At 45.9% G+C, this 14,847-nt stretch overlaps 1 protein-coding gene across 2 annotated transcripts in view; it reads left to right on the top strand.

The window, feature by feature from the left end:
* The first annotated feature begins 488 nt into the window (after nucleotides 1–488).
* Nucleotides 489–14,847, top strand: part of SLC25A13 (solute carrier family 25 member 13) — a 231,230-nt gene continuing 216,871 nt past the window's right edge. The window contains exon 1 of one of the 2 annotated variants that reach the window (XM_055420464.2): nucleotides 489–700. In XM_055420464.2, the coding sequence (XP_055276439.1) occupies nucleotides 686–700 (15 nt within the window). In that variant the 5' untranslated portion in view covers nucleotides 489–685. The remainder of the gene's footprint in view (nucleotides 701–14,847) is intronic. The other variant, XM_055420465.2, reaches the window with a different exon arrangement.

Genomic DNA, 14,847 nt, shown 5'->3' with positions numbered 1-14,847 from the left:
GAAAAGTGAAAGTGAGGTCAGTCAGTCGCGTCTGACCCTTAGCGACCCCACAGACTGCAGCCTACCAGGCTCCTCCATCCATGGGATTTTCTAGGCAAGAGTACTGGAGTGTTTAGGGATCTCTTAAATGACGCCCCCCCACCCCCACCCCAGAGCGGAGCCCCTCTGAAAGGGAATCGACAGGAAACACCTGGCTAAACCTGGGAACTAGTGTCGTTCTCAACTTCCCTAGCTGTGTGCCCCGCCTGTGGATCTGGAGGCCCTAGAACAGCCGAAGCCAACAGCTTCCCTCGCGAGGCCACCTGCTCCCCAAAGACGGTCGTGAACCCCGCCACCGCCTGCCGGCCCCCCGCTGCAGAGGTCGCCCTGCTGGACAGCGCAGCCGGGGTCACGTGGCGGGGCCAGCCCGCCGCCCGCAGACCCGGGCCCGCCCCGCAGCGGGGCAGAGGCCGTCCGGATCACGCGCGCCCCGGCGGCCCCGGCCAGGCCCAGCCAATGGGCTGGCAGCGCCCGCATGACCCGCGCCGGCAGGAGGGCGTGGGGAGGCAGGCCGGGCGCGCACGCTGCCGGGCTGCATCGCCGCCCTAGCCGCCGTCGGGACGGGAAGTGAGCTGCCCAGGGCCGCAGCGCCGGCAAGCCAGTGAGCGCGTCCTGCAGCCCGCAGCTGCCCGCACCAGGGCGAAGCATGGCGGCAGCCAAGGTGAGCGTGGGCCGGGGCCGCGCGGGCCGCGAGGGGCCCTGGCGTTCACGCGCCCGGTTGGTGCAGCAGGGAGAGCAAACGGGCGCACGGCGGCTGCTCCACCTTGCAGCAGCGGGAGGAGGCAGGTAGCCGTCCCTGCCGGGCAGCACAGGCGGCGATTGCGGGGCTCGGGGGCCCGGCCTTGCAGCGGAAACTTTGCCGGCTGGACCCTCCCACTTGGCCGGGACTGGGAGTCGGTGGTTGGCGGGCGCGCGGCCGGCTGAGCCAAGGCCGATGAAGAGGAGCGGGCGCGAAGGCGTCCCGGGGTGGCAGAGGGCTCCGGGTCGGCAGGTCCCCGCGGCCACCCCAGCGCGCTCCTGCTCGTTACCCCGGCTGCTGTTGACCCGAGCGGCTCCCCGGGCTCACCGCCGGCGCCGATGCCGGATCCTGTTAGGTTTCAGAGGCTCCGCCCTCCCGCGGCCGGGGAGTCACCTTGACTTCCGTTTTGGAGGCTGCTGGAGCTGGCCGGCGCGCGTGTGCGTAAAAACTCCGGCGTACCTCCCCTCCCCACGCCCCCACTTCCCATCCTTCTCTCTGCTCTGAGCATCTGACAATACTTAACACACCGGCCTCTGAGCGTTTGAGAGGCTTCTTTATAGAAATGACAAAACAGATTGTCCTGGGAGCCTGTAACTCCTGTGAAGTTCTACTTAAAAGGAGTTCTGCGTCATGGTACTCATTCACTAACCCAGAGGAAAGGCAGCTCCGACAGCTTGACCTTTCCTCCTTCACCGTTTCTGGAAACCTGGGCACCATTTCAGTCTCTTTGGACTCCATTTCAACTTTTTTGGCAGAATACCGTATTTAGTCCCAATCACTTGACTCATTGGAATTTATTGCTTTTAATTTTAAGTTCACGAAGGCAGCCCTTTAATCAAGCCTATAGAACTTCCTAGCTCATTTTAAGTGTCGTGAACTTAAATATACCCAACATCTCAGACATTTGTCCTTAATCAAAACTCTGTGATAACCCTCAAGAGGAAAACATGGCCAACACATCATATTCCTATTTATTCGTGCAAACTAATCACATTTGCAATGGAAATTGTAAGCAGACAAATATATTTAAATGCTGTTCTATGACTTAAGTTTCTCCAGGCCTCCCCAAATCTGCAGGCTTTTCAGTGTTTCTAGATTATGTGGCCTAAGTGGCCCTTTTCTTTTCTGTAATTACTCCAGGTTCCATCCTAAGAAGGGCACTCTGAGTATAAATGAGCAGACACATGTACATATACAACTATTTTAGGTAGATTCTCTGAGAATCACTGGGGTTCATTTTTGGAGCTTACATTTAGCCCTTTGCAACCTAACAACTTTTGACCCTTTCTTTGCATTAAATTTACATGCAATCAGAGTACAGGGGAACAATTATGTTCCCTCCAGGTGACTTCTTTCAGGAGAGTGGGTGGGAGTAGATACCCATACTTTACTGTCATTTTTACTCCTGTAGATGAATTAAATAATTTTACTTAATTTGGAGATAGAGTGGGGAATTTAAATGGAGGAGTAGGCATGTAAATGGAGTATAATACTGATTAACTAGTATGAAATAAAATAAATGACCTGGAAACAGGCTTAGCTTTTGGGGGTGTATTTTTATTAAACTGTCACATCATAGCAATAAGGGTAGTTGAATTTTAGCCAAGTAGTGAGAGTCAGGGAAACTGAATCATTTCATTTTTACTCTTTGGGAACTTGTGTTTTTATTTATTTATTCTTCTAAACTTGCCTCTTTTAAGGATTTCTTAGGGCTGACATCATATATACGTGTATTTATAAACCAATGAGACATGTCAAAATCAAGTCACAGTAGATGAGAAAAACAGAAAGGAGGCAAAGTAAGATGAAACAAGGACTAAGGTTAATAGACAATAAGGATTGCTAGAGGTGACTGAACCTTCTAGCAGCGGAAGCATGGAGGAAGTGATCAGTGAGGTCAGTTACTTGGGAGAGAGGTCCTCTTTTTCTGCTCTCTGAGGACAGTTTCTCCCCATCTCTTTTCATAAGCAGTGCACAAACTGCATTGGAAACTACCTCATAACCACAAAGAGAAGTTTGTGGATTCCATAAGGCCATTTCTTATAGTGTCTCTCATTCTAGTGCAAGGGCAGTGCAGTAAATGTAGTCTTTGTGTGTGTGTGTGTTAGTCACTGAGTTGTTTCTGACCCTGCAACCCCATGGACTGTAGCCTGCCAGGCTTCTCTGTCCATGGAATTCTCCAGGCAAGAATACTGGGGTGGGTTGCCATTCCCTTCTCCAGATATCTTCCCAACCCAGGCATTGAGCCCGGGTTTCCTGCATTGCAGGCAGATTCTTTACCGTCTGAGCCACTAGGGAGGCCTAATTGTAGTCTTAAAAGGTCTCCAGATGAGCTGTGCTGGTCCATCTTAGTCCAGGAATGCCCCTTATTTATTACCTTTGGATGCTCCTTGATTTTGTTCACTACTAGGCAGTGCTGTGCAGCCTGAGTTAAAGGCCATGCTCTTTGCTTTTTCGTGGAGCACAGATATTCCATATTGAGCACAAATCCGTAGACTTAGCAATCTTATCTAGGGATAGGATTGACATACCCTCGTAAAACTTGAGGAGCCTGACTAGGGAGAGACTCTCATCTCTCCCTAGTGAATTCCAGCACTCACTGTGGTGAATCATTTGGATATTTAAGCAAATTTGATATTTTCTGGATGAATTTTGCCACACCTAGCAATTTGTTGATCTCTTGACCACTTATTCTTAATTTTTTTGGTTATTGGCCCAAGTAAGATTAGTCCCATAACAAGAGCTAATAGGAGCATCAGAGAAGGAGCCTGTTTCCCTCCTGGGGGCAGGGGACACGGAGGGGAGGACTTCTCCAAGGTAGTGGTGGTTCAGAAGGAGTGGTTGGAGGAAGAGGGAAGATCACATCAGGGACAGGAAACAGCCACTGAAAGAGAAGTGAGAGGGCCTGCTGCATTTAGGGATAACAGGTAATAAATCAAATAGGAGAGTAGCTGACACCGTTCACTAGATGTGAGATTCAGTTATTAAAAAAAATTCATTGATTTATTTATTTTTGTCTGTACTGGGTCTTTGTTGCTGCACTTGGGCTTTCTCTAGTTGCTGTGAATGGGGCTGCTCTTTGAGGTGCACGGGCTTCTCATTCCACTGGCTTCTCTTGTTGCAGGGCACGGGTGCTAGGGCACGTGGGTTTTAGTTGTGGCACGAGGGCTTAGTTGCCGTGAGATATGTAGGATTCCTGGACCAGGGATGGAGCCTGTGTCTCCTGCATTGGCAGGTTGGATTCTTAACCACAAGGGAAGCCCAAGATTCATTATTAAGTGAGGTAATAATGAAAAGCATTATTAGATGAATTAATAAAACTTAATGATAGCATTAACAAGACTGTTATTAGTAAGCATTAATGGGCTTCCCTGGTAGCTCAGCTGGTAGAGAATCCGCCTGCATTGCAGGAGACCCCTGTTCAATTCCTGGGTTGGGAGTATCACCTGGAGAAGAGATAGGCTATCAACTCCAGTATTCTTGGGCTTCCCGTGTGGCTCAGCTGGTAAACAATCCGCCTACAGTGCAGGAGACCTGGGTTCGATCCCTGGGTTGGGAAGATCCCCTGGAGGAGGGCATGGCAACCCACTCCAGTATTCTTGCCTGGAGAATCCCCATGCACAGAGGAGCATGGCAAGCTACAGTCCACGGGGTTGCAATGAGTTAGACACGACTGAGCAACTAAGCACAAGACCTATTATATAAGCATTAATAAAATTGTTAAAGACCTTTAACATTCTTATATGAGTTATAAACTATCATTTCTGGTTTATAGATGAACACTCTGGACACCAAGGGGTGATGTAAGTGGCCTAAGAATTGAGAATTAAAAAAGAGCTGGGGTTCAGATCAGCCAGCCTGGCTCCAGAGTCTGTGCTCTTACCCTGTCCACCAGATTGTCTGCCTGGTAGGTTAGCATACTGGAGAGCAGAGTTTATGGGCAGGGGAGATGACTTGGGAGGGGAAATTAGATGCCTCTTTTTTCTTCAGAGTTTTATTTTGGTCTTATAACTGTAAACCAGACTTTTACTTTTAAGAACCACTGCCACAGTGCTTACTGTGTGCCAGGCATTTTCCCAAGCACTTTACAAATAATAATTCCATTATTCTTCATAATACCAAGCAGTATCTGTGGTCTGCTTTTGTCCTCATTTTACGGGTGAGAAAACGGACTTGCAGAGAGGTGAAGTAGTTTCCTCATGGTTGTAGAGAGAATACGCTCTGCAGCTTGGATTTGAAAGCCTGCATTCTGTGCTCAGAGTCTCTGCCTCACCTTCCTAGGCCTTAAAAAGAGTTCTATTTGCATATGAGAATTCACATACTAACAATTATGGACGTGTATCTCCGCAATCCAGTGGTTTGTACCTATAGAATGCGTTGCCACTCAGTATATGCTTGGTGGGTTTCCCAGGTGGTGCTAGTGGTAAAGAACCCGCCTGCCAATTCAGGAGACAGAAAAGATGGGGGTTCGTTACCTGTGTTGGGAAGATCCCCCGGAGGATGGCATGGCAACCCACTCTAGTATTCTTGCCTGGAGAATCCCATGGACAGAGGAGCCTGGCAGGCTACAGTCCAGTTGCAAAGAGTTGGATACGACTGAAGTGAGTTAGCATGCATGCACACACATATGCTTGATTTTTAAATGGCTTTTGAACAAGATTGCACAGGTCAGAAATTGCCACATGCCTTTTTTAAAAAACAGCTTTGTTGAGACATAGGTCATATGCCATACAAGTCACCCGTTTAAAGTGTACATGTCAGTGGGGTTTTGCATGTTCACGGAATTACGCAGCAATCACCTCTTCATAAACCAGGTAGAAATTTTAATCCATTGTTCACTAATTAAGACTTGGGCTATATATTTGACCTCCATGTTTTTCATGCTTCTCATCGATAGTAATACCCTCTTCTGTGATTGGTTATTGAGGATAAAATGTGAGTGAGTTTATTAAGGATATTCTTCAGGTTGAAGGTTTTCTTTCCCTTATGGTAAAAACTGCTAGGTATTTGGTGGTATGATACTGTTATGATAAACAGACCAGTTTTTGTCCTGGGCAGGAAGGAAAGAATGTGTGAGTTGTTTTTATGCTGCCATGATGTGTTGTTAAGTTTCTGTGCTTCCACCGATGTTTGGATTTAGGGTTTTTTAAATTGATGGCGCTGGATGGGCCTTCGGTTTACATAACACAGTGTTCCTTACGCCTCCCTTCATTAATCCTGTTTCCTTTTACCAGATGAAGAAATGGAGTCCTAGCAAGGGTTGTGATTGGTCCTAGAATTGAAACTCCCTTGCTTTTTGCACTGTTGTAGACCAGGGGTTCCAGTTCTCTGTATGGGGATAAAAGTGCTGATGCCTGGGTCTCACCTAGAGGTTCTGATTCAGTTGGACTTAGGTGTGGCCTGAACCCCAAGGTTTTTGAATGCACTCCAAGTGAATCAAATGTGCTCTGAGGTTGCCAGCCACAGCTCTAGGCTGTTTTTCCTGCTCTTTGCTTCAGTTGATCCTCTGGTGGATTCCTTGGAATAAGGGAGGAATGCAGTGAGAGCAGTGTAAATCCCTAGTCCCTAGCGTGTCATTTCAGAGGAAGGATATGCAGGGATCCCTACAAGTTCTTTCTTGACAAGCTCTTTCCAGTCCTGCCCCATTTCACCTTCGTGCTTAGGCATCAAGTTTATATAGTTCGTAATTATCCTAGAATATAGGTTTTATCACCAAATTGATGGAAAGCTCCTTTTGTCTCCGGTGAAGTCTTGGTGGCTTTCTTTCTCAGTGTAGGTGCTTGTGGGGGAGATGTTGCGGAGAGGACTGTGATGCTGGTCTTGCAGCTTTCTCCCTGGCTAACCTAGTTGGGTGCCCACGAGTTGTGTTCTCCACTGTCTGTGAGGTTTAGGTCTGCTGAGCATGGTCCGTTCCTACTCCCCCTGCTTGGCGTTTACCGCCTCATAAGCGTCAAACCTATCCTTCCCACCATGTTTTCTTGGATGCCTTTGGGTGGGTCTTGGAACAGAGGCATGCGTGAACCTGCTGGTGTTCTTGCTTCTCGGAAATAAGGAGGACATGCCCTTGTCACAGTGATGTAATTCCCTTGGCACAGTACTTAACAGCAACTGAGCAAACCCTGTTTTTCATGCCCATTTTACCAGACCCTCTTGTTGGGTCAAGTCAACCCCATCAATGGTGGCTCTGGCCTCCTCGCTCAGAATTTTCCCCAGTGACTGACTTGTAGAGTGGTGGTCTGGTTGGAAACGTTTAAAAGATAGAGCACTCATGCTTACCATTTCCTTTGGAAATTTGCTGTGTAGTTGCATGAGTGAAAATAGGCCTGGATGGTTCCTTTTGACTTTAGGTGCTGACAACATTGCAAAGTTGGCAGTGTTGAAATTCTTAGCAATTCAACCTAAATAAACCACTCTATTTAATGACTGTTATTAGGCTAGTTGCTTTGTCTTGATTTCCACATGTAGTCACAGTTTCCACATGTTTTCCCTGAAAACTGTTGACTTGATATGAAAGTCAGATATTTCAAGATCCACTTACTGTTCTGTGGTAAAATATCTTTTGCATAAGACGGTACAATTTGTAAGAAAATTGTCTTAAGTAAGTGCAGGAGAAGAGAAAGTTTCCCTCAATTCTCTTAGGGTTCCTGGATGGAACTGAAAATTAAAATGACAAGGACAGATGAACAAAAGAAAAGCATACACGTTTTGTTGAATTTTTGTGTGTACCTGAGAACCTGTACAAGAAGTGAAAGTGACCAGAGCAGAAAGCTTTAAAATCTTTTGGACGGTGAAAAATCAATTTGTAAAGAGGTAACAAGACAAAGGGGTTTGCAGTAGGGGTAGTGAATGGTGAAGAAGTACCTGGGAAGGTAAGGGTGAGTTTAACAAGGTTTGTGTGTGCGCGTTTCTCAGCCCTGACTTGCCCATCTTTGGTGAAAAGGTTGTCTTCCCTCCTCCTGGTACAGGGATGGTACTCTCTTCAGTTTATGACCTGTTTCAGGAAAGAAGGTGGGGTTGGGGGAAAGGTCATTCTGCTGTTTTCTTAAACTCCTTCAGCTTGAGATACTGAATGTACCACATTTTGAGGACGCATGTCCTGAGCCTTGTCATAAGTCTGATTTGAACGGGGCTTTTAGACCTCAGTGCACATTTAGTAGTTTTTCTGAGTTTGACATGATTTGTATCCGTCCGACCCTGGGCACGGTTGTAGTCCGAGATGCAGAGAACCCCCAACTGCTCAGTCAGCACCACTGTCTCAGTTGGGAAAAGCATCAAGAACTTTTCTTCATCAGTAGCTCTGGCTGAGTGAGAGAGCTTTGGACTGGAAGGCAGGAGAACCTGGGTTGCAAGTCCAGTGCTTGTGCTGATGGTGAGAACATCAAGTCTGACTTCTCTGGTGCTCAGTGTCCACCCTGTGGAAAACAAGGCCTGGGGTGAGCAAATGAAGTACAATGTGGAGGAGCATTTGAGGACTATGAACTGCTGTAGAACTGTCAAGTGATATCTGTTGGAGACTGTGGGACATTTCCACCTAACTGAAAACTAGGGATGTATTAATAGATATTACTTGGGTCTTCCCAGGTGGCTCAGTGGTAAAGAATCCACCTGCCAATGCAAGAGATCTGGGTTCAATCCCTGGGTGGGGAAGACACCCTGGAGAAGGAAATGGCAACCCATTATAGTATTCTTGCCTGGGAAATCCCGTGGACAGAAAAGCCTGGTGGATTACAGTCCATGGGGTCGGAAAGAGTCAGACTCGACTGAATGACTGAGCACATGCTTGAACAGAAGATGGTGTGCTTCCTTAAGCTCGTCATCTACTAAGGAGCCATCTAGTAATGGCTAGGCAGTCTGTCTGCTTCAATAACCAGATTCTCTTTAGTGGTCTTCCTGGAGCCTGGCGATAGGAAGGACGCGGAGCATTGGTTTTTTGCAGGAGCTTGTTAGAATTTCAGCATCACACGCATCCCAGGACAAAGACTCTGTGGCTTCAGGATCTGCATTTTAAATAGCTCCGCGCGGGACTGTATGTGCATTAAAGTTCCAAGAATATTGGTCTGGAACCCTTGTCACTGTGTTAGTAAATGTAGCTGCCTTTCTAAACTAAGGGTACAGTGTCTTTCGATTTGGTTGTAAATCAATGCAAATTTTGCAGAATTAAATCCATAGTGATAAAACCCAGTATAAAATTTTGGGTTCTTCAGGCTAATTTTGATTCCACTGGTGCCAGTGTATTATTTTAGAACACGTCTCTGAATTATTATTTAAAGGTTATCAGTCAATCAGCCAGTGAAAGCCGCTCAGTGGTGTCCGACTTTGTGACCCCATGGACTGTAGCTCACCAGGCTCCTCTGACCATGGGATTTCCCAGGCAAGAATACTGGAGTGGGTTGCCATTTCCTCCTCCAGGAGATCTTCCCAACCCAGGGATTGAAACCAGGTCTTCTACATTGGATTCTTGACCATCCGAGCCACCAGGGAAGCCTATTTAAGGGTTATAACCTTCTCCATTTCTTTGCTGCCTGCTTGTACTTAAAGTCCTTGAAAATAAACTTATGCCCATTCTGTTTTTTGAAATTCTCTTCTAAGAGTCACCAGTGATCTCTGTTCTGAAACTGTTGGCATGTTCTCCTTTATCTGTGACCTCACAGGGCCGTGACCTGCTCCTTCCTTCCTGGGATGCCTTCTGTCAGCTTTCATGACGTGCCCTCTCCTGGTTGGCCCCTTAGCTTACACTGGTCCCTTCTCCTTGGCCAGCTCCTTTTTGTCCTTCTGCTCCCCTTGACTCTCCCACTCTGAGATGTTGATGTCCCCCAGGCTTCCACCTGAGATCCTCTGCCTTCTGACAGCTGATGCTCCACGGCAGCTCTCTCAAGCACCAGCCTTGCGTTTTTGACTTTTTGTTGGAAATCTCAACTTGTCTGTCTCAGAGATATTCCAGACTCTGTTTATTCGAGTTGAATTCATTTTCTTGATCACTCCTCACCTTTAGCTGCAGTTTAACTTTCCTACCAGTTAAAGTTTCTGCTTAGTTCACGCAGTACCTTTGTGGGCAGCCAGGAGAGACACCGCTGGTGGGAACCATGTTGCCATAGCTCTAAGCTGGTTTTGCCTCTGCTCTCTCCCCTGCGCTTTCCGCTCCAGTCTAGAGTGCCTAAAACTGTCAAGGAAGTTTCTAAAATTGGCTCTGTATCCATGTTAAGAGCAGTCCTGTGTTCATGGGTCCAGCCCTTGACAGTCTTTAAAAAATGCATTCAAGTGTGTTATTGATTCCAAGTATATGCCACCTCCTATACTGACTGCTGGGCTTCCCTAAACGAGTAAGCTATTGGACTTGTTTTCAGGACCTCACAGTCTACAGAGATTAAAATGACCAGATAATGTGAAGACCCAAGCTTCATTATTTGATCTTTATCATCATCTCTAAGATAGCAGGGAAGGTGTCATTACCTCATTTGAGAGAGAAAGGTAAGGTTCAGAAGGGTCATGCAAATAGCAGTGACAACAGCAGCTGACAAAAGCCAAACACTGCTGTAGGCACTTCGTGTGTGAAGTCATGTAGTCTCCAGAGCAGTCCCACGGCGTGTGAGTGCCATTATTGTCTCCATTACCCAGATGGGGAAACTCATCTGTGCTTCAGAATGGTTAAGTCTCGAGGCACAGCGAGGTTCAGTGACTTGCCCCAGGTCACACAGCTTTCAAGTGGCAGAGCTGTGACTTGCACACAGGCAGCCTGGCCTGTCAAGGCACGTAACGACTGTACTGCATGGCCCTCTTGAGTTTACCTGGCTGCATAGTGTGGCTTCATGATGTCCTGAGAATAAAAATGCAATCTCATTAGCCAGATTCTGCCTCCGTGGTCTTGGCTGTTGTCTCACTTTTCCAGTGTTAGCTCATGCCCGTTCCCTTCTCATACCCTTCACAGTGGTTTGTGTTATAAATGGGACGTGTCCAAACCCTGTTCAGATTCCCTGCCGTAAAGCTGTGGCAGGAAAAAACGGGGGTGGGGGGGCTGTTTGTTTCGTTTAGAGCTCAGTCAGAAGCGGGAATGTTTCATGTCCTTCCTCTGCATTGGTGGGCAGATTTTTCTTTTTATTTTAGTTCTTTCCTTCAGTTTTAGGGAAAACCGGTCTTCATTGTGTTTTCTCTTTCCTTGGAGTATCTGTAAGGATGTTAAAACCCATGCCCTAGTTTTCACAGTTGGTTTGTCCCGATCAAGATTCAGACACAGTCTGCACATGGCCTTTGGGCGATCCGTCTTTTAACTCTTGCGAATCTATAGGTTTGGCGCCCCATCTTTTTGTGTGCCTGTTGCAGTTTATTTGATGAGTGAATTGGGTCATCTTTCCTGTAGTTTCCCACAATTTGGACTTTGCTAACTGCACCCCCGCGCCCCACCCCTCATCCCCTGGTGTTCCTCTGTCCCCAGTGTTTCCTGACAATTGATGGATGTGGACGCTTGATTGAGTTTAAGGTTTTATTTATTTTTATTTTTTGTTTTTGGCTAGAATACTTCCTAGGTGGTTGCTGGCTGTCTCTCTCAGGTTACTGGATCCTTGGTATTGGATACACACATCAGGAGGCACATAATCCCTGGTTATTTCCTCTGTTGTTATGTTTGGTGAGTTGGTTTGGATACTGCCTTCCTGATCCACCAGCATTTTGCATAATGGTTTATTTTAGTTGGCTAGGTTTTAATATTCACAATTGTTTTTTTCGGCGCATTGTGTTTATTCATCTTCTAAACACACACACGTGTGCCTGTGTGTTTGTATACACATATATATATGTACATGTATATTACCCTGAGTGTGTCTCACAGTTAAAACAAATGGTGGCTATTAAAATCAACTGGATATTAATCAAGGGGTATGGAGTTTGTGTTTAGGATGATGAAATGGATAGTACTGTTGATTGTACATTGTGAATGTACTCAATGCCACTGAATTGTACACTTAAAATGTTAATTTTATGGATGTTTTATAACTTCAAAAGCAAATCAGTTGAAAATGGATTGTAGCATACTTAATTTTTTTAAAAGTCCATCATTCCATGATGATTATTCTTCCTCAAGAAGAGTTGAAGTGAGATGGAGGTGGGGAGGTGAAGTTCTTATTTTCTGAACAATGCCAACTAATAAAGTAGAAGTTATGATAGAACTAGAAAAAAAATTATTTGGCAACCTGCAGGTAATAATCAATTCAGGCAAATGTCCTCAGTTCAGTTCAGTTCAGTTCAGTTCAGTTGCTCAGTCGTGTCCGACTCTCCGCGACCCCATGAATCACAGCACGCCAGGCCTCCCTGTCCATCACCAACTCCCGGAGTACACTCAAACTCATGTCCACAGAGTCGGTGATGCCATCCAGCCATCTCATTCTCCGTCGTCCCCTTCTCCTCCCGCCCCCAACCTTTCCCAGCATCAGAGTCTTTTCCAGTGAGTCAACTCGTCTCATGAGGTGGCCAAAGTATTGGAGTTTCAGCTTTAGCATCAGTCTCTCCAATGAACATCCAGGATTGATCTCCTTTAGAATGGACTGGTTGGATCTCCTTGCAGTATAAGGGACTCTCAAGAGTCTTCTCCAACACCACAGTTCAAAAGCATCGATTCTTCGGCAATCAGCTTTCTTCACAGTCCAACTCTCACATCCATACATGACCACGGGAAAAACCATTGCCTTGACTAGACGGACCTTGGTCGGCAAAGTAATGTCTCTGCTTTTTAATATACTATCAAGGTTGGTCATAACTTTCCTTCCAAGGAGCAAGCGTCTTTTAATTTCATGGCTGCAATCAGCATCTGCAGTGATTTTGGAGCCCAAAAAAACAAAGTCTGACACTGTTTCCACTGTTTTTCCATCTATTTCCCATGAAGTGATGGGACCAGATGCCATGATCTTTGTTTTCTGAATGTTGAGCTTCAAGCCAACCTTTTCACTCTCCTCTTTCACTTTCATCAAGAGGCTTTTGAGTTCCTCTTCACTTTCTGCCATAAGGGTAGTGTCATCTGCATATCTGAGGTTATTGATATTTCTCCCAGCAATCTTGATTCCAGCTTGTGCTTCTTCCAGCCCAGCGTTCCTCATGATGTACTCTGCATATAAGTTAAATAAGCAAGGTGACAATATACAACCTTGATGCACTCCTTTTCCTATTTGGAACCAGTCTGTTGTTCCATGACCGGTTCTAACTGTTGCTTCCTGACCTGCATACAGGTTTCTCAAGAGGCAGGTCAGGTGGTCTGGGATTCCCATCTCTTTCAGAATGTTCCACAGTTTATTGTGATCCACACAGTCAAAGGCTTTGGCATAGTCAATGAAGCAGAAATAGATGTTTTTCTGAAACTCTCTTGCTTTCTCCATGATCCAGCGGATGTTGGCAATTTGATCTCTGGTGCCTCTGCCTTTTCTAAAACCTGCTTGAACATCTGGGAGTTCACGGTTTACATACTGCTGAAGCCTGGCTTGGAGAATTTTGAGCATGACTTTACTAGCGTGTGAGATGAGTGCAATTGTGCGGTAGTTTGAGCATTCTTTGGCATTGCCTTTCTTTGGGATTGGAATGAAGACTGACCTCTTCCAGTCCTGTGGCCACTGCTGAGTTTTCCAAATTTGCTGGCATATTGAGTGCAGCACTTTCACAGCATCATCTTTCAAGATTTGAAATAGCTCAACTGGAATTCCATCACCACCAATAGCTTTGTTCGTAGTGATGCTTTCTAAGGCCCACTTGACTTCACATTCCAAGATGTCTGGCTCTAGGTCAGTGATCACATTATCGTGACTATCTTGGTCGTGAAGATCTTTTTTGTACAGTTCTTCTGTGTATTCCTGCCACCTCTTCTTAATATCTTCTGCTTCTGTTAGGTCCATACCATTTCTGTCCTTTATCGAGCCCATCTTTGCATGAAAAGTTCCCTTGGAATCTCTAATTTTCTTGAAGAGGTCTCTTGTTTTTCCTATTCTGTTGTTTTCCTCTATTTCTTTGCATTGATCACTGAGGAAGGCTTTCTTATCTCTCCTTGCTATTCTTTGGAACTCTGCATTCAGATGCTTATATCTTTCCTTTTCTCCTTTGCTTTTCGCCTCTCTTCTTTTTACAGCTATTTGTAAGGCCTCCTCAGACAGCCATTTCGCTCTTTTGCATTTCTTTTCCATGGGGATGGTCTTGGTCCCTGTCTCCTGTACAGTGTCACGAACCTCCGTCCAGAGTTCATCAGGCACTCTATCAATCAGATCCAGTCCCTTAAATCTATTTCTCACTTCCACTGCATAATCATAAGGGATTTGATTGAGGTCATATCTGAATGGTCTAGTGGTTTTCCCTACTTTCTTCAATTTAAGTCTGAACTTCGCAATAAGGTGTTCATGATCCGAGCCACAGTCAGCTCCTGGTCTTGTTTTCGCTAACTGTATACAGCTTCTCCATCTTTGGTTGCAAAGAATATAATCAATCTGATTTCGGTGTTGACCATCTGGTGATGTCCATGTGTAGAGTCTTCTCTTGTGTTGTTGGAAGAGGGTGTTTGCTATGACCAGTGCATTCTCTTGACAAAACTCTATTAGCCTTTGCCCTGCTTCATTCCGTGCTCCAAGGCCAAATTTGCCAGTTACTCCAGGTGTTTCTTGACTTCCTACTTTTGCATTCCAGTCCCCTATAATGAAAAGGACATCTTTTTTGGGTGTTAGTTCTAAAAGGTCTTGTAGGTCTTCATAGAACCGATTAACTTCGGCTTCTTCAGCTTTACTGGTTGGGGCATAGGCCTGGATTACTGTAATATTGAATGGTTTGCCTTGGAAACGAACAGAAATCATCCTGTCATTTTTAAGATTGCATCCAAGTACTGCATTTCGGACTCTTTTGTTTACCATGATGGCTACTCCATTTCTTCTAAGGGATTCCTGCCCACAGTAGTAGATATAATGGTCATCCGAGTTAAATTCACCCATTCCAGTCCATTTTAGTTCACTGATTCCTAGAATGTCTATGTTCACTCTTGCCATCTCCTGTTTGACCACTTCCAATTTGCCTTGATTCATGGACCTAACATTCCAGGTTCCTATGCAATATTG

Source organism: Moschus berezovskii, chromosome 3 (genome assembly GCF_049115385.1).
Source record: "Moschus berezovskii isolate FMDL1 chromosome 3, NW_MosBer_1.0, whole genome shotgun sequence".
Classification (NCBI taxonomy): Eukaryota; Metazoa; Chordata; class Mammalia; order Artiodactyla; family Moschidae; genus Moschus; species Moschus berezovskii.
The sequence above is the reverse complement of the archived record's forward strand: the minus strand, read 5'-3'. Positions and strand labels throughout refer to the sequence as shown.